Below are 24843 nucleotides of genomic sequence, written 5' to 3' on the forward strand. Positions count from 1 at the left end.
TGGAAACTGATCTAGGAATTTTAAAGATTTAACGACGTCAGTGGTTGTCTATTTTTCTTACTCCAACGATTTTTTTAATGTACCCGGTTGTCACTGCTTGTTTTTGCTTTGTTAGCATCCAGCTTTTGCAGCCAAAAGTCGGGATCGTTGCATACATGGAGTTTTATACAATTATTTTGGCCTCATACATATCTCACTTTTCACTAAAAATGTATTCTTGATGTCCTGGCATACACCATCTACCCTCCATAGAAGTTGTGGTCATGTATGCTTCTTCTTCTTCTTCTAAATTTGCTCTGAAATTTTTTACGACTCTATTTCTCTTACCAGTTTTGGTCCAATAACCGTTCATTCACTTTTGACACAATACTAAAGCTACACGTGGGTGAATATTGTAGTCCCTTTTGTCTCCTTTCAGGAACAATAATATTTTTCTCCATCGGTTGGCTTTTCTTTGTTCCATGCTTCATTGAATATTGTTGTCAGTAACTCCTTCATATCTAGTTATCCTTTTTAGCATTATAAAATCATCAAAAAACAATTGCACTTAATACAAAACAACAAGTTATAAGTCAGAGTTTTGTGGGTGCCCTCTCATCAAGGAATACAAGGAAATGAAGGTGCTGACAAATAAGCGAAAGACGCTACAGTTTGCAGTGATGTACAGGGTGTCAAACATAAGGTAACCCATATACTTTTCTCAAAACCTGTATGACTTATCAAAAAACTTTAATCACAAAAAGTCTTTTGTATTTAAAAGAATTGTTCGATTATTGACTTTTGAATTATACAGGGTGTCCCAATTCTTCAGTATCGACATCAACTTTGAAATTTTAAATGGAATACCCTATATTTTATTGCGCTTTTTGATTTAGTGGTAAAAACCAAGGTAACTTCCATGAGACCAACCTTTTTGATTTCCGCACGGCTTAGGAAATATTTAAAGTTATTTCAAATTTTAATGAAAAATCATTTTGTTTGGAAAACTCCGCAAAATAAAAATGAGGTACCATTTAAAACATAAATAAAGTACAAAATCTAGGTTTATTGAAATTTTTTGACTTTCGAGTCTAAAATTATACTGGGTTTTTTTACTGTTTCGAATTTTGTAATAACAAAATCTCATTTTTTTTAAATGCCACAAATATTATACCTTTATTAGATATATTTGATAAGTATTTGCTATACTGCATAAAACGCAATAACTCAGTGTGTTACATTATTTTCAATATAGAATTGGCGAAAAAATGAGAAAAAGTCGGATAATTCCACAACCATTATAATTAGGTATAGGACATGTATGTATAAAATAATAATAATAATAATAATAATAAAATATAGTGGCAATCTGAGTGGCAAAGATCATTTCAAAAACGAAAACAAATGAAGGAAAGTGTTGAGCAGTGGCGGCGAATATGCAGTAACGGCTTAAAACAAGTCATAGTAACTAGACTAAGAATAGGTCATACTAAATATTTACTTTGTACAAGTATATGTACAAATTGTAACCGAGAACTTACTGCAAGACATATACTTTTAGATTGTTCAATATACGCGTCGCAAAGACAACAGTGTAATTTCCCAAATGACATGAAAACCCTACTCGGAAAGAATTGCGACAAGGATAGTATCTGTTAAGTACGTCTTTAATCAACAAGTTGTGTAGGGTGGGCCAGAAAGTTTGGCGAGTTTAAAAAAATAATAATAAAAAAACTAAATATAATCCACATAAAATTTTTTATTTTGTCTGAAATATACATCTAGAATATTCATTTCTTACAAAGAACATCATCCAGGTGTGCACCATCGCGCTGCAAACATTCCTCGAATCTAGATCTCAAATTGGTTAAAATTCGCTGGAAGCTGCTATTTCTTCTCAGATGTTGGTGTACAACTGATTAAGTGTGGCTAGGTTATTGGAGTAGACTCTACAGTTCAGGTATCCCCAAATAAAAAAATCCAGTGGTGTTAGGTCCGGACTTCTAGGCGGCTATGCAGTGTCACCTCGGCAAGATATCAGTTTTCCAACAAATATCTTATTTAAGACCGCCAAAGAGGCATTAGAAGTATGACATGTCGCGTCATCTTGTTGAAACCATGTCGTACGATTATAGGCTTCAAATTTTTGCAGTTACGGAAAGAAAAAATCCATGAACATGCCTATGTATAATTCAGAATTTACAGTGACAGATTGCCCCTGTTGATTTTGAAAGAAGTACGGTCCGATAATTCCGTGCGCTGATATGGCTGCCCAAACGGTTACTTTCGGCGAATGTAGAGGCTTTTGATGTTTTGCACATGGGTTCTTTGCAGCCCAGTAACGGCAATTCTGTCTACTGACTTGCCCATTTAAGTGAAAATAGGTTTCGTCGGGGAACAGAATATTGTTGAAAGCGTTTCAACATTATTCCAACAAAAGTTCGTCTTAAATTTAAATCATTTGACTATAATTTCTGCACAAGTTGAATTTTATATGGGCGTAATTTCAGATCTTTCGACAAAATGCGACGCAAAGATATTCTGGATACCACAAGTTCGGCTGATTGCTTGCAAGTCAATAGACCAGGATTACGTTGAACTGAAGCTCTAACTTGTTGAATTGTGTCTTTTGTTCTTGTCTGTTCACGATCGAACCACACTTTCCCTCGGACATCGATTTATTTCTTGCAATCCAAACTCGCGTCAAAACAAACGCCAAACGATAGAGCACGAATCGCCATTTTTGTAATAATGTTTAATGCAGAATGCACGTTGCGCTCCGGTGAAGTGATCAATCGCTTCTAAATTTACGATAACCGAACTACTCATCCCCACCATCCGTGCAGCTCCCTCTCATAACGTTCAAACGCGAGTTTGTAAAATCGTACGCCTTTCTGGCCCACCCTGTATTACCAAATTCATCGCTAATAACCAACATGGGTGATGTGAAATACTGGGGGAAAAGAAGCATCTGTAATTATTTTTAATTTTATATCGTCCTATTGAATCTCATTGAATCCTGACCTAGCTTTTCTGGAAAATTTTTCAAACTTTACAAGGTTTTAAACTTAATGAAAATTGTCTTTATTTCAATTCAATGTAATGTTAATAAAACTATTTTATATTTTTGAGAAGGCGTGATATATTTACAAGATCAAATTCATGTACAATTGATAAATGCATTAAATTCTACAACTGTTTTTTACTATATTACACTAATTTTTGCACAGCATATTTAGCTACATAAAAATTTATTAGTAATTTGTATATTCCAAAATACAAACTCTATTCACAGATTAGTTTGACTCTGTTGAAATTCTTCGATTGAAAATGTTTGTACAAGCATTTTGCAAGCTATTGGAAAATTTTGAGTTTCTAGCAAATAAATTTTCTTTCTATACAGATTGTTCTAAATTAAATAATTGAAATATAATTCTTATAATATAATAATAGAATAGAAATTAATTCAATCATGTCATCTATCATTGATGTGAAAAACTTACGAGGCACATATGAAAGTAATTCAATTCCCAATCTATTGAGGTATATGAAGAAAAAAATTGAGCATCAGTTGAAATGATGGAAATTACAATGATAGTTTCAATCTTTTCTAGGAAAAGTATCTATCTCTAACTTGAGTGAATACATTAACGTAAATGTATACGAGTGCAACACTATATTTTGAGATGCCACAAAAAGAGGAGAGTTTGAGCTAACAGCAATGCATTTTTACATCCTACTATGCTTAAGTAGTTAGCTCTGACTGCAATTGAATCGAGGCTATCGCAGGGTGAATAGTGATGTCGGTTTAAGTAAACAACAAAGCCTAATACTGTTGCACCACGCATTTAGTGTCCTTCATGACCAACTATTTAAAACAAGAAAGATATCATTTGGTGATGAGGCAAGTGTCGGTAGGCCCTGTTATTCAGTTATTACTGGAAGAATTGAAAGAGTGATACTTATGATCGAAGAAGATCCATGATGTGCCTATCAAATGTTTGACATCAATGTTGGTGTTGAATCAGCAACTACACCAATTAGTAATACCACAGAATTTTTGCGTTAGTCAATCTTCGCCCACACGATAATGCATCCTCACACACTGCACAGGAGAAGATAAGATAGTTGAAGTAATCTATCAATATTTTTAAAGCATTCCATTATATGACTGTCTTCAAACTTTTGAGTTATGGAAGCTTCGTTCCAAAAGTGTTTTAATGTACGTGGTGATTAGTGTGCATATAAATAAAAGCTTTTTACTGAAAAGGCTATATAATATGAGCCTTACACCTCTGTAAGAGTGTTAGTATTTTGGCTGTTACTCCAAATTTCTAGGAGTACTTCAGTTAAATGTGCTTGTGAACAATAATTTATTGTATTTTGGAATATGTGCTCAAGATATACAGTCTTATAATACAAATAAATAAATTTCATTATATTATGGCTTGAGATAATCGGGACAAATTTTTAGATCTGAGTTTCATTTTATACGAGCTCTGTTTATGACGTTGGTCCAACTCCCCGAAAACTAATTTTTGTGAATTTAGTATAATAGGAGAGTTTTCATGTTGAAATGGCCTATAAAAAATGTTTAACAAAAGAGATGTTGGAGACAGTATAAGTTGAATGGTCTGTTTATCGGCTTCAATTAAGTAAAAGTAGCCATCATAAGAGAAATAATATTATTTGTCGACAGTGTTAATAAGTCGAAGTATACCGTCCAAAATATTATACTAGGAGAGTTGTGTCAGAAAAACTGAAGAAAGTTATTCAGAATGACTATTTTGAAAAGAAAGCGTCTGTTATGATTTGGGAATCTATATCTGATCGTAAGGAGTAAACTTCATGGAAAGTATTACGAATGCTGATAAGCATCTTAACGAGCTTTAAATCCAACGCCTCAAATTTAAGACAAGTGTTCATATAATATTGGATATATTTTTCAACAAGATAGTACTGCTTATCATACAGCTAAAAAAGTAAAAGTTTGAGTTTCAAAAGGCAATCTTCTAGTTTCAAAATGGAAGTCCAGTAGTTCAGATCTCGCAGTGATTGAAAACCTGGGGCCTAGCATGAGGAAAAAGCTTATATCGAATCCTGCAAGGACCGTTACAGAATTACAAACCTGTCTCCAATAAATTTTGAATAGCTTTACACCATATGATTTCCAAAGGTTAGTTGATAATATGCCAAGAAGAGAATCAGTAATCAGTCGAAAAGATGAAGTCTCGTTCATTCATAATAATCGATCAATTTGTTTTGTATTCATAATATACTCCTTTCCTGTCACAAAAATTCAGTTTTTAAGATTAAAATTAAATAATGATGATAATGATAATACGTAGATCATATAAAGTTCTCTATACTTCTAGAAATTGGGGTAGATAATTTGAATAAACGTAAAACGAATGATAATAACGAAAATTTGTCGTTATTCATGTCTAGTGAATGTATCCAACGTTAGATTTTGTCCAGTTTTTTCCTACTTTGTAGGCATAAATAAAGATTTGATACTTCATTTCGACTTGAGCTATTAAAAATTTCAAGATAGCATGGGAGCGTCAACATAAACTAAAGCTAAAATGACAGACGACAAAACTAAGAAGAAAAATTACCGTTTTGAATACATTGGAATAAGCATACTATATACTATGATAATGATGCAGTAATTATCGCTGAAATAGAGAATAATTTGGAGTGTAATTTCCAAAAGTTTCATGAAAATATTGAAGGCTTCACATGTACATATATTTCCATATATCATCCAAGAAGATGCAGACTAGTGCTAGACAACAAAATCTTTAAAAAAGTATCATCATTGAATACCTGTTGTGCATCTTTTTTTTGCATGACCCAGGAAGAAACTAAGAGCCTAATAAGTGAAGAGTCGAATTTATAGAGTTATTTGAGTCAAATAAACTGACGCTTCAATATACATATGTGTACAGTACTTGAAATGAATGTGAATTCAGAAATGTTGAGATTTATTCTTTAAAGAATTGTGGAAAGCAGTATATTATTAATTATACCAAGGAAAATTGTTGGAACTACAACCAAATGATTTGCCATCATTTTACGAATTACTACTCTTCCAGAACAATCAAAGAAGGATATAAATAAGTTGGAATTTCTGGAACCATTTATAATATTCATACTAAACACACTCTTTATACTACCAATACACCAATAATCACAATGACACTGTCTGAACCTAACGTAACCAAGTTATCGCCTTCAGAGATTGTAATTGAGTGTTGGTGTAGAACTAGTATAAACAAAGTCTTCAATATGGAAAGATACTCTCATCAATTTCAATCAGTGATTTTTTTAGATATTTTACATATGTCTGTGTGTACAACTAATTAACCCAAGCTATATACTAATGCATTAACTAGGTTCAAGTACCTAAGTTATGGCCATGATTAGCTAAATGAAAATATGGCGAATAACTACTAGCACTAGTTGTTTGCAGAGGATAAACACCACCGTAAGGAACATGATGTCCATAAAGTAAACCATTATGTGTATGATGGAATCCCGGAAAGGATCCGCCGGAACCGACATTCGGAGGAGGGACGGTGGGCGAATTAACATCCATCCCAGGATTCTGTTTTTTCCATTTCGTTCTTCTGTTTTGGAACCATATTTTTACTTGTGTTTCGGTTAAACTTAGACTTATCGCTAGGTTTAATCGTTCGCATACACTGAGATATCTTGTTGTTTTGAATTTATTTTCCAACGCTACCAATTGCTCGTAAGTAAATGCAGTTCTTGCTCGTCGAGGTTTGCCGGAGTTTTGCGATTTCGAGTCACTTTTTTTCTTTTTGGAGGGATCTTTGGAATCCTCACTTATATCACTTTGAATGTCTTCTTCGTCGTCTGACTGATGGTCTTTACCTGAAACAAATAAAGAGATTTGGAGAATAACTATTGTATAATATTTGAAGGATATTCGTCAATATTTGTTACTAAAAATTTAAACCGAAAAATTGTATTTTTATTAAATGTTAAGAAGTATCACGATATAGAGAAGAAACATTTGTAATGGAGACGCAATACGACAATTTGTTTTTTCGCTCACAGGAAATGCATTTAACATTTTATATTTATTGACGTTAAGTATCACTTTTTATGGAATATATCACTTTAGGAAATGAAAAAAAGATAGATATTTGGCTACAGACCTATAAAAAAATCTTATTACACTTAAAACAATATTGCAGCTAAGTAGAGAGGAGGTAACGAAACTACCATATACATTTCCCATAACTGTAAATTTCGTATCAATACACTGAGAAAAATCTTAGGAATTAAACATGTGGTAGTTTCCAATCCAGCGACGCCCGAAAGATTCTTCAGCCCTAGAGAGTCTTTATGGCCTATGACGAGGACCAATTGTTATTGAAAGTAATCTAAAGAGAGGGTGGATATTTATATTGGCAGATATATGATTAATTGTGAAAGGCGACCGTCGTCCATTACTTGAATGTTTCTTCGACTATCAAGAGAGTCATCAAAAAATACTACCTGACGTTTTGCCAACTCTTATGGTTCACATCTTCAGAAGTCGCTTGCTTCGCTGACTGATTCTGACTAGGCCAAGAAAATAACTATAAATACTAGACCTTTCGCCAGCTCGTGTGGTTAGCTTCTTCAGAAGTTATTGCTTATTCAGACTGGACCTGTTACAGTCAGTCGGAGCGGCAAGCAACTGCCAACAATACGAATTGGTAAAACGTCGACATTCAAGCACAAAATGTATGCTTATGTTTAATGTTTCCTATGCATCACCAGTGTAATTGTTGCCGAAAGTATATTAGTTCAAATATATCAAATCAATTATAACAAATTTCGTAGGAAATGATCGAGAAATGAGAAAGTGGAAAAATGAGATATTTAATAACTCATAACAAACTGTTCTCATTTTCGGATGATGGTGAAAAGCGAACTTACAATATTAAATAATATCTTTACTCAAAAAAAAAACATTGAAACAAATCGAGAATCTTTGAGTAAATGTTATTTTGAAAGTGTTTCTTCTCAAACAATGATTTGAAAGCGATCAGAGATCTAAACATGTCCGGGACCATTGTAACTATTTCAATGGAACGGGTGTTTAATATTTAACATGAAAAGTTGCATATAAAAAACTATCAGCAACGTGGGTGATATGATTATTTAATGCTGATCAAATGCTCGCTGACATTAAAAGTTCGACACAAATAATCAAATATCTTCAAACGCAATCAAGGTGATTTTTTTCCGAAGATATGTCACAGTAGATGAAACTTGGATGGACCATTATATCTATAAAACAAATATACAGTCGAAACAATGGACTTCTCCTGAAACGCGTACATTCAATAAAGCAAAAATATTATCAAATTTTTCGACACATTTGTTATTGGCCGAAATATTTTACGATTTATTGCCACATTCCCCATTTTCACTTGATCTGGCTCACTTCGATTATTTTCCGTCCCCAAGCTAGAGAAATATCGCTTATTCGAAAGCATACAGTATCAGAATTGGAACAAGGCTTTAATTTCAATCTCCCAGCGTAAATGTGAATAAAATAGCGCCATGGATTATGAGAAATCCATCTGCTCCACTGTATTCACATCATAATAATTATTAGAATCGAAATCGATAGGTATCAAAATATTCGAAATATCCAAATTAGACACTGGTAACTTATATTAATTATACAAATATTTTGAGATTCCTGATAGTATTGTTGGGATATTACATATGAAAATTAATCGGTAATTATTTATTATTATGGAAACTTTAAGCCGTAATTTACAAAATACAAATTGAAATGTCCATTACGTGATGATATGATGTGTCCGATCGCACATTCTCCTACCACTACAGCGTACACGCAAGATACAAAGTGCTCTCGCTTAATTCACTAAATCCAGGGCTCACTATGATTAAGCGCCGGTAATTCGAGAACATCACGGCAACCCATGAAATCAATACGAGTAACAAGCGACAAACGTGTTAACCACATTCATTTGCCTGCTCACCGCTAAAACAATGCACTGCGGTGGCGCTACTGTCAACCATCACGCCGCCTCCGATTTATCGCGATTAAACATCACAACACACAGGATTCATCCAATTCCGACGACTGCTATGATATCACGGCAGAGGCGAGCTTCGAGGATTTTTAAAGTTAATTGGTTCTACTGTTTTATTATGCCCGATTGGTGATTATATAAAAATACACAATGACAAATTGAACATTTTGTTCAGTAAATCGCATTCAAAGAAAAACAAAAACAGAAAATGAACAGCTTGGTTAACATGTAATATGATGGAATAACAATGACCTACAACTGATTTACATTCATTTTAATCAATTTAGGAAGAAAGTTTAATTATACTGATAGAATTGCATTGATTGTTCACAAAATGTGACAAAGAAGTATAAGCAACTTTCTACGAGGTGGGCAAAGAAACGAATGTTTCTATGATAAAAACGGAGGTATTAACTGTTTACAAATTCACAAATAGAAATTTTTCAGTTAGGGCCGGTTTCTTCACGTTCTTCTAAAGTGATAAATAATTATTATCCACATAACTTTAGTAGGAACTTTTAATTGTCAAATAAATGTTTACCGTTTCTTTACCCTAGTTGATCTAAATCCGAACTAACTGATGAGTATTTGTCACTTTATTATGTATTCAACAAATAGTCTACTGTTGGTAACACTATGAAAGATGTCTAAATAGCAATCGTCCATGTATTGAATAAGGAAAGAAATAAGCGAAAAACCGTTCTTCTATTGACGTTTGTGATAACGATCTGTGCATGTTTTGTTAAGGTTAATGTATGGAGAAAGATGTGTTGGTCTGAAAATTATAGTTTATATTGAAAATAATTGATAGGAAAGAAAAAAGATAATGGCAAAAAAATTTCATTATCGGACAAATAATTCTAATGATCAATTTTTGGACGAACGGAATAAGCCGGTTCTGAAATTTTCTGTATTTCCTCAATCAATTCTTCATCAAAAAAATCTTCTAAATCTTAAAAAGCATCCATATTAAATATTTAATTATTTGTATGACGATTATTTCCAAAAATAAAGTAATCAAATATACGTGTAATAAACAAACAAATCACTTTTAATATATATTACAGGTTAAGTTTCTAATAAACTCTTTAATTGACTCTTGTGACGGTCTAATAACTTATTTGGCAAATAACTCGATTTACTCGGAGGTTTACTTCATTAGAAGGTGAAGAACCGAATTTTTAGTTATTCGGTAAATAATAGTTATAATCATGTACGGTTTTGTGCAAGGCATTTTGATAGATTATATAGGCAAATTATACTACCTAATAATGTTCTGGGACCTTTGACTGGAAAGCCAAGCATTTGCAAGGAATAGTTTTCAACTTCGTAAACAAGTGACTAACTTTACCTTGAAAAGGCATGTCAATCAAAGTCGAAATTGAAGGTCATTACCCTACTTTCAACTACGAACTTTAAATTTTACAAGGGAGGACTGGTTGTGAAAGATTCGTGAGGTTTTGGCCACAATAACACATCTGTTCTATTCACCATGCAGCTTGTGGCTCTAATACTGACATTGAAAAGGTTCGAAACAACATATAAAAACATTGAATTTATTTCTAGTAAAATATTTAATAATACCCCTCATCTTCACTAGAAGAAATATTCTCCACTATTTCGTTGTCGTTGGCGGTTAGAACAATTAGAACTTTCTGATTTAGCATTAGAAAGTACGAGGATCTTTGTGACATGCTTGATGTACTAAAGCTATATAAAAGCCTACATAAAGTTAAAGACAAGTCAAGCCTACGTGGGTAATAATGAGGGACTTTATTTGGGTATTAAATTAGGAAGTATTAGTGCATCACACGATAATCGACATCGGACAAGACATTCGATAATACCGGCTTCATTAAAATAAAAGTCTTCCATATCAGGTTTTCCATCTTCTCCAATAATTATAACCTAATAATTTAAGACAGTCAAGATATTAACAGTTTTGAAAGATGTGATCATACAAAAAATGCAAATTTTTATAATTGAGATGGTCCTTCCTAAAGTTTCAAGATGGAGAGAGTTAAATAGGACTCTTTCTTATAAGTTAATCTTAACGGTAATAGAAAAACTAGCAAATCATATGTACCAAAAATGTTCACCAGATTTCATATTCTATAAAATGTATGGATACCAATAGCAACTGACTTTGACTATATGAAAAAATAATGGAAAAGAGACTCTCAGATCTCCCGGTATGTAGTATCTGTTGAAAATCGTTAAGAAATTGAGACAAGTCAAGAAGGAAACGAGAGCCTCGAGTCTCACCTCACTTGTTCTAATTCTCAACATGATTGAAATAATACAAAAAAAATGTCAACTTATCGGTCTCTTCCGAACTTTAATTTTCTTATTTCTAAAACTATAACAATAAGAGCATATGTTCGCATTTACTGATAAATGGTTTCTAATTAAAATTTAATTCCTCTACCAACAAGTACAAGGAGGTCCTCTTAGTATTTGAAAAATCTCTAGCTAACTAAAAAAACTGTGCCATGATCCCTTAATTCTTCAGAAAAGTCTAACGGCTTACAATCAGAAATCTATTTTGAGGACCTCCGTTGTCTTATTTTTTTTTATACTATGAAGAGAAAAATGTGAACATAGAAGACTTAATAAGCATTTAGCAACATATTTCATACATATAGTTTTATTTGCTCTTTGATAACAGTCTTTGTAAGCAATGATAATATTTGTTTGTCTTTCCTTCATTCTAAACAACGTATTTTGACTGTTTTGAAGACGTGAGTAATAATTACCAACAATTACCAAAAAGTTATAGATTACCCTTGACGACGGGTTGTATATCAGTATTTTATTTACTTAGAAAACACCATATTTTCATTGAGTTCCAACTTCAAACATAAGAAATATCATTCATTTCTTATTTCATCAAAAACACTTCTTCTTCTTAGAAAAACTTGAAGTTTTAGATACTTAGAAATATATGTTTTTCTCTATGAAAAGGATGGGCTTTAGCACATTCACACAATAAGCTCAATTAACACTTTAATACTTTTATAAAAATTTTTCGTGAAACTGTGCAAAAAACGGTTTCCGAAACTACAGTAGCACTCTTAGTGAGTTTAGATATATCACCTCATACTTCTTTTCCTGGCAGCAAAGGCCGACATACTATAAATATAAATCTTTTATATCCATTTGACTGCTAAAAATCATTAATTTGACTTTCTCACAATTTTTCATAATAAAGCTGTATTTATCTGTATCAAGCTGTATCAAAGCTGTCCATTATTCTACTGAAAGGAGAAAGAGGGTTATATATTTCATGGGATGTAAGTATATTTAATAGTGTCGAAATTTATTGCTAGCCCTCGCTATCGATAGCGCATTAAATCGTTCTCGACAAGTGAATAATAGTCCATAGCGAAAATTAAATCAATATGCAGCATGTCCGGAATTAAACATTATTATTAGAATAGAAGTCGCTTACAGAGTAGAAGGCACTTTCCAGCGAATATGCCTTTAAATTATTGCGAAATGCAGAAAAAGATGATATCGATTCAAGTGATTGTACATTTTTTTGAATTGTAAAATATTGAGCTCTAGCTAAGTATAAACGTGGAGAAGGTATATAAAGGTCCTCGTTCGCTCGTTCGCTCCGCGTTCCTGAGTGGATAGCTGTGCTATGATCTTTCTGAAATTGGAAAACCGTGCTTACGAATTAAACAAACGAATTCAAAGATGAATAAGGAAGGAATTTTTAATCTTTTAAAGAAGCCCCTGCAGTGAGATCTGCTGTTTAGTCCGAGTAAATATCTAACAGCTCTCTCTTGTAGTTTGAAGACCCGCTCAAATTGAGTGGCATCACACATACCCCAAAAGGGAAGGGCAAATCGGAGATGCGACTCAATAAGGGCATAATAGATTGTTAAGGAGGTGGATAAGTTCAGTTCTTTTTAAATTGATCTCAGCGCAAACCAGGAAGAACTTAATTTTTTAGATAAGGAGCAATATGCAATGGTGGTCAATGGTGGTATTATTTAATGAAAAAGGCTGCAATGTATTTTTATATGATATGGTTTTAAAAACTTAGAGACAGAGAAGATTAGAATCGCACCATGATTTAAGGGTGATTAAGTCACTAGAAATGGTCCTATGAAGTGGTCAGATAAGGGTTGCTCCAAGAGAAACTATTGTCATCTGCAAATAGCTCCAAAGTAGAGATACATTTCCAGAATTGGTTTGAGCGTGTGCCAAAATGTACAGATCTCAAAAGCGAATACTTCGAAATGCATTAAATAATAATTACAATGTATAATAACAGTGGTATAATGTATATATGTATGTATAATGTTACTCAAAAAACACGTACACTTCAGTAGATTAAATGAGTCTCATTCTTTGTGTGAAACCCCATTTACTTATTACCAATCAAAAATTCATTTTCAAATCAAAGCTTATAAAAACATCCTAATATTTTTTAAGGTAATCATTAAATACAATTATACAATTATTTTATCTTAAAATACTTTTATTAAAATTTCCGTTTCCTCGCCCAGAACGAACTTCCAACAAATAAACAAATTAGTTTCAAAAACAACAGGAAACAATGACAGACAGAAATAATTGTGAATTCGGAACACCTCACGAACATAAATACTCCACCTAGTTCACAGTTAGGAACAGTTCAAGCTGAATTTCGAGCAAGTTGAGCTGCCGCTGTAATGTCTTGAGATGGAAACAATGCGATTCTTGGAATAACGGAAGCGAGACATGTAATTAACAGCCTCAGTTTAATTGCCTCAGGGCTCGTTAGCAAGCCGTGAACTTTGTAATTAATCCTTTGGTTTTGCAGCTATTTCTCTAAGCAGATGTATTAATTATGAAAACGGAACGCTCGCTTTGCTTTGCTATTAGCGGTTCTTTCGCGAGGTATATATAGTTCGACCCATTATATTGAATTATTTGCTTACCACAATTACTTTAACATGATACAGCTCAACATCATCTTTCAAAATATAATTCAGTTCAGTTAATTGAAGATTTAATAAAAATCTTACTTATGTGACCCTAATTAGATACACAAAATTCAGTTGAATTATTATACTTACTATGTATATTCCGGATATCCCGAAGTAATTAAAGTTTTATTTCTGATTTTATCTCATTTACCGAGGATCTTTCCAAATTTGGTCTCGGTAACTTGGTTTTGTTTTCAAAAATATATCTAATTATCTCGAACAACAGATATGAAATCGAATAATTCTGGCGTTGATATTAAGCCCTAATAATTGGGATTTCAAAACATTGAGGGATCAAAAATATGTCACAAAGTTGCACATTTGAGAAGATAATAATAATTAGACTTTTCTTACAATCGAGAATGAAAATTAAGTCAATAAAAGGGAACAAGAGAAAAGTAAGAGACTACAACAAAATTAAATGTCAAGTTTTCCATAATGGAGGAAAAAAAACGGAAATGTTAATATATTGGCGAAGATTCATTGGAAATAAGTAAGAAAAAGGAACAAATAGGAAATATATGGAAGTTATAGTATTATGATTTGAAAGGAAAAGGATAGTGTATGCGGAAAAATCTAAATAACAAACAGAAAACAAAAATAATTTATTTATAGAAGATGACAAAACAAGATAGTATAAACAACAAATAAATCAAGTCAAAAAAGATCCCAGATATGGAAACCTCATAAATGTCAGTGAAAAGTAGTTGAAGAAGTAATTTGAAGAACCTTCAGAACTCAGAAGGAACACGAAGGAAAAAAATTTCTAGATGAAGATACAGTAAATAGCCATGATAATGAATTGAAGCCCCATGAAAAGGAAGATCAAATAAGCAATAGAAGAACGTATATTAGGGAAAGCAATAGGATATGAAAAATGCTAATCTCGAAGAAGTACTTGAAGACAACATACCTGCGAACTGGAATTTGTGGACCTGTACCCCAATCTACAACAGATAATACCAAAACTATAAAGTCCTCGCGTTAAGTAGAACCGTTCCAAAATGTATCTCACATTTTTGGAGAAAACTCTAAATGCAAAGGTGGAATACACAGTAGAATAAACACAGTGGTTATTAAGACCCAGCACGGACAACTAAGAGAACAGAGGAGAGAACAAAGCACAGCTATGAGAGAAGACCGACATACACACTGCTGCTTCATGAAAGAAAGCCTCTGGGTAAGTAAAAAGACAAGATATAAGGAAAACTCGAGGAAGGGAAATAATAGGAATAGTAATAATTATTTAATTCTGTTTAAGTTAAGTAAGGGGAATCAGAACTATTTTAAACCACATTTGAGGGAAAAAGGGTTATTTTGAGCTCACTATTGATGCGGGTAATAAATGTAGCAATTAGAGAAACAAAAAAATTTTTGAGGAATATGACATACGAGACAAGAGAATGTAGAAGACAATATTATAACTCTGTTGTGTGGTTATGTAGTGATTATAGGGAAAAAGAAATTCAAAGAAAATCTGGAAATGTACAATAAGACGCTATCAAATATCAATATGAAGGTCAACAAACAAAATACATAATAGGAAAGGAACGACAAGAGCATACACACAGAGAAGAATTCTAAAAGTTCAAATATTTGAGTTTAGAGCAACTGGAAAAATCTGCTATTTTACAAAATTTATTAAATCATTTACAAAAACCGAAATAGTTTCAGTTGCCATATAATTAAGACGTATAAATATATCAATTTTTTTTTTGTTAAATAATACAAAATATATTTAAGTTTTATATTCATTTAACGTATAGTTCAAATCAGAACACAATGATAGTCGGTACTAAATCTATTAGTTTCGGAAACAAATTTGGGAAGCGAATTCTTCAGTTTTTTTGACCTATTTTTTCTTTATTTATCTAATCGCTCACATATTTTTATGTACATGATATGGTATACTTAATGGAGTGACCATTCATCGAGATTCAAAAGATATAAAGTGCTCCCTCCTTTAGTAATTTTAAAGGACTGTCTTTAAAACTAGTAGTTCTTTCATCCATTTTATTACATTCGTCGGCTTCTTCTTAAATAAGTCTTCATTTCCTATTCAGAATACCTTCCACTCGTCGTCTTCCATTAGCTTGAATTTTCATAATTTTCTTTCATACCTGAATGCTCTGGTTCTCATATAAGGTTCACTAAGTTATTCGTGCCTAGTCAGTTAACAGTATACCTAAGCAGTCGTTAGTCATTGTGGAATTGATTGCAGAGGAGTACTCAACATGATAATTCTCTGCCTTCGGTATTTCTAACTGATATTGTACAAGGTGTTTCTCCCAATTGCGTACATTTGCGTCCGAAAAGCATTTGTTGCTTCAGGTTCTTTTTATTGTTTTCGAACCATTTAATGGTTTCATTTCACTAGTAATGGTGCATTGATCCTATTCTTCTCTAGTAAATATGCATTGATTTCTTTCAAGTAGTTATAATTTTTGCTCATTTCATACTGTTACATGTTTTAGGATTTCTGTTGCCCATGTAATAACTTCCATATCCGCTGTAGACAATGTTTGTATTTATGTTTTTATTGGCAATTGAATTCTGTAGAGGTTGTTCGTAGGCTGGTTCTGTTTCATACATCATGATAGGTCTCGCCATGAAGGTTTACCTTGGAAAACTAGGTTCACAGCTACTATCCATTTCCACTTCTTCTGTTTTTCCTATATAAATGACTTGATGTATAGTTTATTGTTCCTAGTGACGTCTATTATTTCACAGATTAGTATTTATAGTATGTTCATTGGACAAAAATTAATTTACGAAGAATTTATATATTATGTTGTAGTATTTCCACAAAAATTATAATAGTCTACTAAATACTATTTATAGACACATTTCGCGGATGATTTTATTAAATGTAATTAACATAATTTGGCAGCATTTCATGTCAACATATTAGAGTAGTCGATATTTTTATGCGATATATATTTCAACATGTTCGTTTATTGAGTCCATATGTTAAAATTTCATATCATTTTACACTTAAGCATTTATAACTATTATTTAATTGCTCTGAGCAAGTAATGTTAGTAATTCAGTCAATTTATTTTTTCATTTCCTAATAACTTACTACTAGCTACAAGGTTTCACTGAAATATTGATATAGGCGATTCGTATCAATTGCTGATCTCTTCATTGTTGGGAAATCTTTGACCGCCGACTCATTTTGCATTAATTTTGGCCATTGCAATAACGGATGTGTGAGCAATGTCTTGATTAAACAAAACACTTTAATCTTAGTCAAATGCGTCAGTTTTTGCTTGATTTCTTCGCTCAAACATTGCAAGTTCGCATAATACTCTCCGTTGATAGTTTTTCCTTTTTCAAGATAGTCAATGAAAATTATCCTACGGTCTTTGTTTTCTTTGGTGCCGGTTTTCCTTTTTCAGTTCACTGTTTTGATGGTTCTTTCGTTTCGGATTAAAGTGATGGGCCCACTTTATAAAACGACGGATTGCCAAACACTCATTGGAAACATCTTCCGGACGCATTTTTTATTCAATTGTGAGCAAACGCGGCACCCATTTTGTGCACGGCTTTGTCATGACCAAATTTTCAGTTAATATGCAATGTACCGCACTTTTTGAAATACCCACTATGTCTAATAGCTCAACCGACGATCATCTAGTAACACTTTGTGAATCTTCTTCAATAGTCACCTCATTTGATCTACCACTGTGATGCAGGTCTTGGCAGATGGTACGGCCTCGTTTAAATTTCTGCTACCCAATATTTTGGTGTTGATAACGAAGAAGCAGTCTCACTCAGAGTAGAATCTAGTTCAGCTTTTATACAGGTTGGGCTCAAGTCAATTCACTGGAAACGTTCACTATTGTTAGCTGCCAAACAAATACTAAGCAATGTGGCATCCTCAAACTTGAAACATATGCCCCGATATAAACTATACAGAAATTATCGGAAAAAGGTGCAGCAATTCTGACCGATAGTCAAAAAGCTTCAACAGCGATTATCTCACAAATAATCGAAGTTGATCTTGGAATATTTAGAAGCAATGGGTGCCAGTACAGGTATACATTGGAACAACACACACAATAATCTATCTAAAGGAGATCGGAATATAGCCGTTGTACTTCCCAGAGTTAAACCATTTGAATTTAGAAAGTAGGGAAATAGAAAACCTCAGCCAAGCACTGGAATATTGTTCTTATTAGAATTGTTCTTTTTTAAATAAAACTATATTTTAAAACGACATTTCTTTGTTGCTATTATTTATGTATAAAAATAATAATTTCTTACTGTTTTTAGTCTTTTAAAATATTAATTGCCAATGTCAATGATTCTTTTTCAAAATTTATTTGATTATTTTTCTTCTTAATATTCTGCCTTTTTGAAAACGGTAAGATAAATTAATATTGTATATTATTATACTATTAATCTTCATATATTGTTTATTATACTTTAATAAAATGCGGTTATTTGCAGTTTTTAGTTAATTAAATATTTAATATAATTATTATTAAAAAAAATCGATTTTAAAATTTCTACTTCTTTTGTCAATTAACATATAAATATGATCTCTGCATTTCACGGTTACTACTAATAAACAATAATAAATATATATTGCGATCACTCTCCTCCCTATCTAGCCTTCGTGTTTTATATATTTAATAAATAATGCTATTGGTCTAATTTTTATTTCACGACATTCATTCTTATAATAATCTTTTTCGGCTCTTCATCCTCATTTTTTTGTTTATAAGAGCTAATCTATTTGCTCCGTCCCTGACCGACTAACACGTACAATATGCTCTCCATGAAGGTTGTCGCATTTTCGCCATCTTCTATAGCATTTCTAATGCGTCTCGAAAAATTGTTCAAACTCTATAAACCATTTATTTCCCATATATGACTCCACTATCTGAAAAAATAATTTTGGAAACAACCGGTAACATCTGATGTCCATAACAACAACAAATTATTGTAATGTCGCAACATTCTGCTGAAACCAATTGTTTTGAAAGTTACCGACTACATATTTGCAGGAACTATTTGCTTTATTAACAAATCTAAATACCTACATTGATCCATTCAAATTACCTTCTGCAAATAATGGTCCAAGATATATACTTCAAAGAAATTAGTCTTTCTTCTCACTTGTAAAATAGTGTCTGCATCTACCTTTTGCATTATGGTTGCACAAAATTACTTTCTGAGGTAATTGAAATTTTATATAGTTGCCTTCCTCTATGTATAGATGTACAAGAATCATAAAGTTGTTAGTTCGACAGTACGAGGGTGATTTTGACTTAAAACTACACCTCTAAAACTAACCGACTCACAATAAATTATTGACAAAAAGTTTTCGATATAGTTTCCATTAAGGTGAACGCATTTTCTTCATCGATCTTTGCAAGCATTATCCGAAGAAAATAGTTCTAGAAACAACTCTGAGCACTATATCTCGAGAATATGACGGAAGTTTACAACTTGGATATTCAAATTGTCTTCTTGAACTTGACAGATTTCTATTTTGTTCATTCCTATTGCCAGGCCCAGTTATGTTCCATATTGAATAAGTCCAAAAATCTGGCTGGACATTCTGTTTAACACTCCATTCAACTTGATCCAGAAATTCCAAAAAGTTTAGTTCGAACAACAACACAAAGTTGTGGTGACGCACTATCCAAAATTACCAACTATGTTGGTACAGGAAATACTTGATTTTTTAACAAATCTAAATAGTTTGGTCTATTGGAAATATCTTCTTCAAGGAATGGTCCAAACATCAAATTGGGAGAATGTACGCAATCTTCACTAAATTCCAGCTGCACGCAATCTTCGAGACACCTCTGTAGGTATCTACCTTTTGTATTGTGGTTACGTAATATTCCTGACTACCATCATGACCAGCTACCAGCTACCAGCTACTCTATAAGAATGATTTTTTTAATTATATTACAAATGAATCTAATATAAATTTTCCAAATGGATGTACAAGAATTTTCTGTAAAGATTTGAATAATGTACAAGTATTTTTCATCATTACTTACAGCAGTTGTTGGTAGGACAGTGTGGAGGTAATTTTGAATGGAAACTACTTGTTCTAATAGTTTTAGAATCTTCCAAATTAAAAGTGCGGTCCTAATTTATACTTATATTTATAATTGAAATTTGGAAAGTTTCATGAAATGAGTGAGCTTTTTTATCATAAGCTTTTTTACTATCATCATAACTTCTTATCTTAGGAATCTTGATTTTTTTATGTTTGGTGAAATTTTGTACTTATGTTTAGAGGGTCGTAATTAATGCCACTCTTATATATAAAAATTCAGATGTCTCTCTTTAAATTTGTTGAAACTAGTTAGTGGCGTGTATAGAATTTGGGTCTAGGAGGGTTTATGAAATAACTCCATGGATCCTCTGGAGGATCTAGAGGGATTAAAAATGTTGTTAAATAATGGTGGTATGGTCCTTCAGAGAGTGCCATGTGTAGCTTCACTACAACAAATTTACAACGTTATCAATTTATTACAAGCCGATTTCAATTATACCTTGTAAGATGAATTATTTAACTTTTTTTAAGAGCATTATTGAATATTTTGGCTATGGGTCCGGTCCCGCTCGTCCCCCTTCCGGCACGCCCCTGAAACGAGTACTATTGCTTCAAATTCTTTTAATCATACTGTTTGTTTATTGAGAACGCAGTACCTTACAATAAATACATATGAAATTCTTGTAAGCCATGATTGGAAACAAATCTGTAAAGCAGCCGTGGCGGAGAGAACACTACGTGAAACTAAAGGAGAAGACTCAGTTAATGAACGAAGGAAACAGCGTTGGTTCAATCATTATAATAGTGGGTACTTGACGTTGGAATATATTGAGGTCACAAGGAACGCAGTACCAGCACTTACCGATTATCGGATTCCTTGGACCTTCTAAAAATATCATACAGCGCCTTCCAAAATCATTAGAAAAGATCTATAAAAGTTGACGAATAGTACCACACGAATTAACCGAGAAATGTCGAGTAGAAATGTGTAAACAGCTCCTTGCTCTGCCAAAAGATGTTCGTTCTATTAAACGCATTGTTAGGGGTTAGTGGTGAGTGGTTGGACAAAAGACAATTACCAGAGCCAGCTTGAAAGAGAGATCGATTGAAGCGCAAAGTCTTGTTGTGTATCCGGTAAAATTATAAATGTTTGGTGTACCTACCACGAAATCATTCCAGATGGTTGAGTTATTAATGAATTCTGATGTGAATCTTTATCTATTACAACAAGACAATGCCAAACCACAAACTGCAAAAGTTACACGGAATAAGATCGAAGAACTTGGTGGTATTGAAATCATTCCACATCCAGCATTTATCCTGCACCTTGCACTGTCAGATTACTATCATATACATGACCAAATTCTTGCGTAGGAAAAATTTGATGATGGTGGAAATGCATTTGGACCATTATTTGCATCTAATGCCAAAGAATGGTTTTACCATGATCTCAAAGTTAAATTAAAACTATAAAATACGATACTTGGAATATTAGACTTTCGTTTTGTATGGATATTTAATCAATCGAACATTGAAAATAGCCATTATTTATAAGAGACACTCTATAATAAGCGCATTCACGTATGATAATAAGAAATAATTTATAATATTCAAAAACAATTAATGGCAGATAAACCATCTTGATCTTGACGGATTTAATAAGTATACCTACTGGTTAAAAGAAAATGTCAAGAAGTGTGGCAATACTATGACACGCACCCATTTAAGTTTAGTTTGAAGTATACTTTATCTATTCTTACTTGAATGCCTATAACAAAAAATCCCGAACGCATAAGTAATATACTTGGACAAGTTTTGAAGAAATGTTTGAACCTCATCAACTCTTACAAACATTCTACCAAGTATTTCACCAAACAACATATACTATAGCAGTTTTATGAAAGATAAAATAATAAAATTTATGTGAATTGAAAAATATAAATATTCAGACAAAAAAGTTGTAACTTCAAATTATATTCATTAAAAGCAGAACTACGCAAATATAATCGTTTCTCTAATTTAAGTGCGGTACAAACATACCTACGTCAATTTACATTAAAATTTGTCATGATACATATATTAAAAGAAGAAAATGAAGATTGTATTTTTGGTTGGTTGGGTTTTCTCAATATTTATTGGAGATTTATATGATAAAGTATATTATAAAATATTTATTTATTATATACGTTTTATAAGACATTATTTTGTTGCGAGAGGATGAACGAGTGTGACCAAATTGTCTTAAATAAGTATAATAGAAATTTTTCTTATGTTTTACCCCTATATGATGTTTTCCAGTCGCGCACTGTTTACAACCAAAATGCTGGCTTATTTTTAAATTTTGAGTAAAATTAAGAAATCATCCACCTTGTTGACTGAAGATACTTTTGATGAATTTGGTAATTATTACAATACGTTAACGATGTTGTCAAAGAAGTGCTTGACACTTAGCAATGACAGGCTAGGTGCTGGGCGTGCTGACTATTACATCACTCAATAAGTCGTGTGACTGATACATAGATGGCGCTGCTATTGTCAAATCCATATGACGTTCATGAAGTACCAGCTTTCAAAAGACTATGTGTTAAATTTCATGACATTTCAATTAGTCAGAAAAAAGTGGCATCCGAGTTACATTTGTTATTTTCAAAACAATCGATTTGAAACCATTTCGTGTGTTAATTTATCATTGCTTGTTGATGAAAAAAAACTGTACAAGCTCAGCAATGGCTTCAAAAGTTTTATCCGGACTTTGTTCTATTGAAAAGAACCATTTGTTATTGGTTTGCTAAATTAAAACGTGGACGTACAGACACCGATGATGGTGAACGTTCTGGTTGTCCAATTATGGAGTAACCCATAAAATATCAGAAAATTCCACAAATTTTGTATATATAATTATAAATCGAAATTGCGTAGGATAGCTAAGGTCGTAAAAATATCAGAGGGCAGTGTATTTACTACTATGCATGAGCATTTGACCATGAGAAAGCTTTTTTCAAAGTGGGTGCCGCGTTTACTCACAGTCGAACCAAAACAACAATGTGTTGATGATTCAGAGCAGTATTTGGCCATGTCATGTTTATTTAGATTTTTTGCATCGATATGTGGCAATGGATGAAACATGGATCCTTCATTTCATTCGGTGAACCACGTTGAAAGTGTCCAAAGGCACAGTTATAACTTCAGCATATTCGGATGTGTATGGAATATTGTTCATCGACTATCTCCAAAAGAGAGAGGCAGTCAATGGCGAATACACATAGAGCTGTTGGATGGTTTGAATGCAAAAATCAAGGAACAACGGCCTAATATGTCCAAGAAAAAGATATTGAACCGAATCACAAGTCGATGGCAACTATGGTTAAATTGAACGGATTACACTTCAAATTGCTTCCTCATGCACCGTATAGTCCAGATCTGGCCCCCAGTGACTACTGGCTATTCGCTGATCTCAGAAAAATGGGTCCCGGTAAGAAATTCAGCACAAATAAAGAAGCAATTGCTGAAACTGAAGCCTATTCAGATGTAAAAGACAAATCCTCCTACAAGCACGGCATCGATAAGTTAGAGAAGTGTTGGAATGATTGTATTGCTCTTAAAGGCAATTACATTGATGAATAAAATGGATTTTTGACAAAAAAATGTGTTTTTCTTATTTAGTGACAAGACTTATTGAGTGATATTATATGTTTAGGTGAGAAATAAAAAAAATAAATTATACCTAGATAAGAAACAATTACAAGTAGTATCGAATAAGCCCCTGCGAGATGGATTTTGAGCAATGAAGTTATAATCTATTCTTGCTTTATTCATCGGATGTAATGCTTCAAAATAATTATGCGAATGATTCTAATTCTATATTTTTTCTCTAAATTATTGTCTATTATAATACTACTTGGTCATTTTTGCTTTTTCAATTAATAATAGAACGACTATAATTCTTTTCGCTGTATATTTAGTGTTAACTCGCGCAATTATTCAAAATTTTTTCGTAAAAATAGTTCCCCAGAAGGAAATAACTAACATTTATATTTTTATTAGTTTATATTTGTTATATCTTTACCTGCGTCACTTCCTTCGTATTCAGGTGATCCGCTGGATCCATCTAAAGGTTTCCAACAACAGAATCCGTCACTATAAACAGTCTGCCTTCCCGTAAATTTATTAGGGTCCAAGATATTTTCAACGGAAAACGCTAACCGTCTATTCTGAATAGGCACTACCGAAGGACTTTGGTCTCTGGGACTTCTTGATCTACTACGTTCACTACAAACACTTTTAGGACTCTTTCTGTCGTCTTTGTAACTGGAAAAGCCACTGTTTGAATCAGTCTTGTGAAAATTATCGAAAGAACTAAATTTTTCTTGTCTTCGAGTCAAGTCGACGGGGCAAAGGGTGTCGTCATTTTCGACGTCTACATTCAAATCTTCTTCGTCTGAATTTTCGCACATTTCTACATCTCTTGTATCGTCGATTTTTCTTTTCGCTTTCCTTCGAAATATTTGAGGTTCTGATTGATGCAACTTATCTTTTTCTTCTTGGGCGTTATGGTTCGAGTTCGTTACGATTCTTTCCATCATTAACATTGTCATTATTTATGTTTATTTTTACACTATATCATTATTTATTCTAGCATATAAAAACTATCACTGCAGTAAAGTTTTAAATAAATTTACATATATTCACTATCATATGTTTTTGCCCGTACTAATAAACAGCTTAGATCCTAAACACTTGTTATCTAAAGTTGAGGTTTTTAGATACT

The 24843-nt window shown here is 32.7% G+C and overlaps 1 protein-coding gene across 1 annotated transcript; it reads right to left on the reverse strand.

Annotated features, from left to right (window-relative positions):
• Nucleotides 1-3096: 3096 nt before the first annotated feature.
• Nucleotides 3097-24843, reverse strand: LOC130891241 (homeobox protein slou). The gene is made up of 2 exons (XM_057795856.1): nucleotides 24142-24843; nucleotides 3097-6879 (listed from the first exon to the last, which is right to left on the reverse strand). The coding sequence occupies exons 1-2, from the start codon at nucleotides 24668-24670 to the stop codon at nucleotides 6380-6382; spliced, it is 1029 nt and encodes a 342-aa protein (XP_057651839.1). The 5' UTR covers nucleotides 24671-24843; the 3' UTR covers nucleotides 3097-6379.

The sequence above is a fragment of the Diorhabda carinulata genome, chromosome 3 (genome assembly GCF_026250575.1).
Source record: "Diorhabda carinulata isolate Delta chromosome 3, icDioCari1.1, whole genome shotgun sequence".
NCBI lineage: Eukaryota > Metazoa > Arthropoda > Insecta > Coleoptera > Chrysomelidae > Diorhabda > Diorhabda carinulata.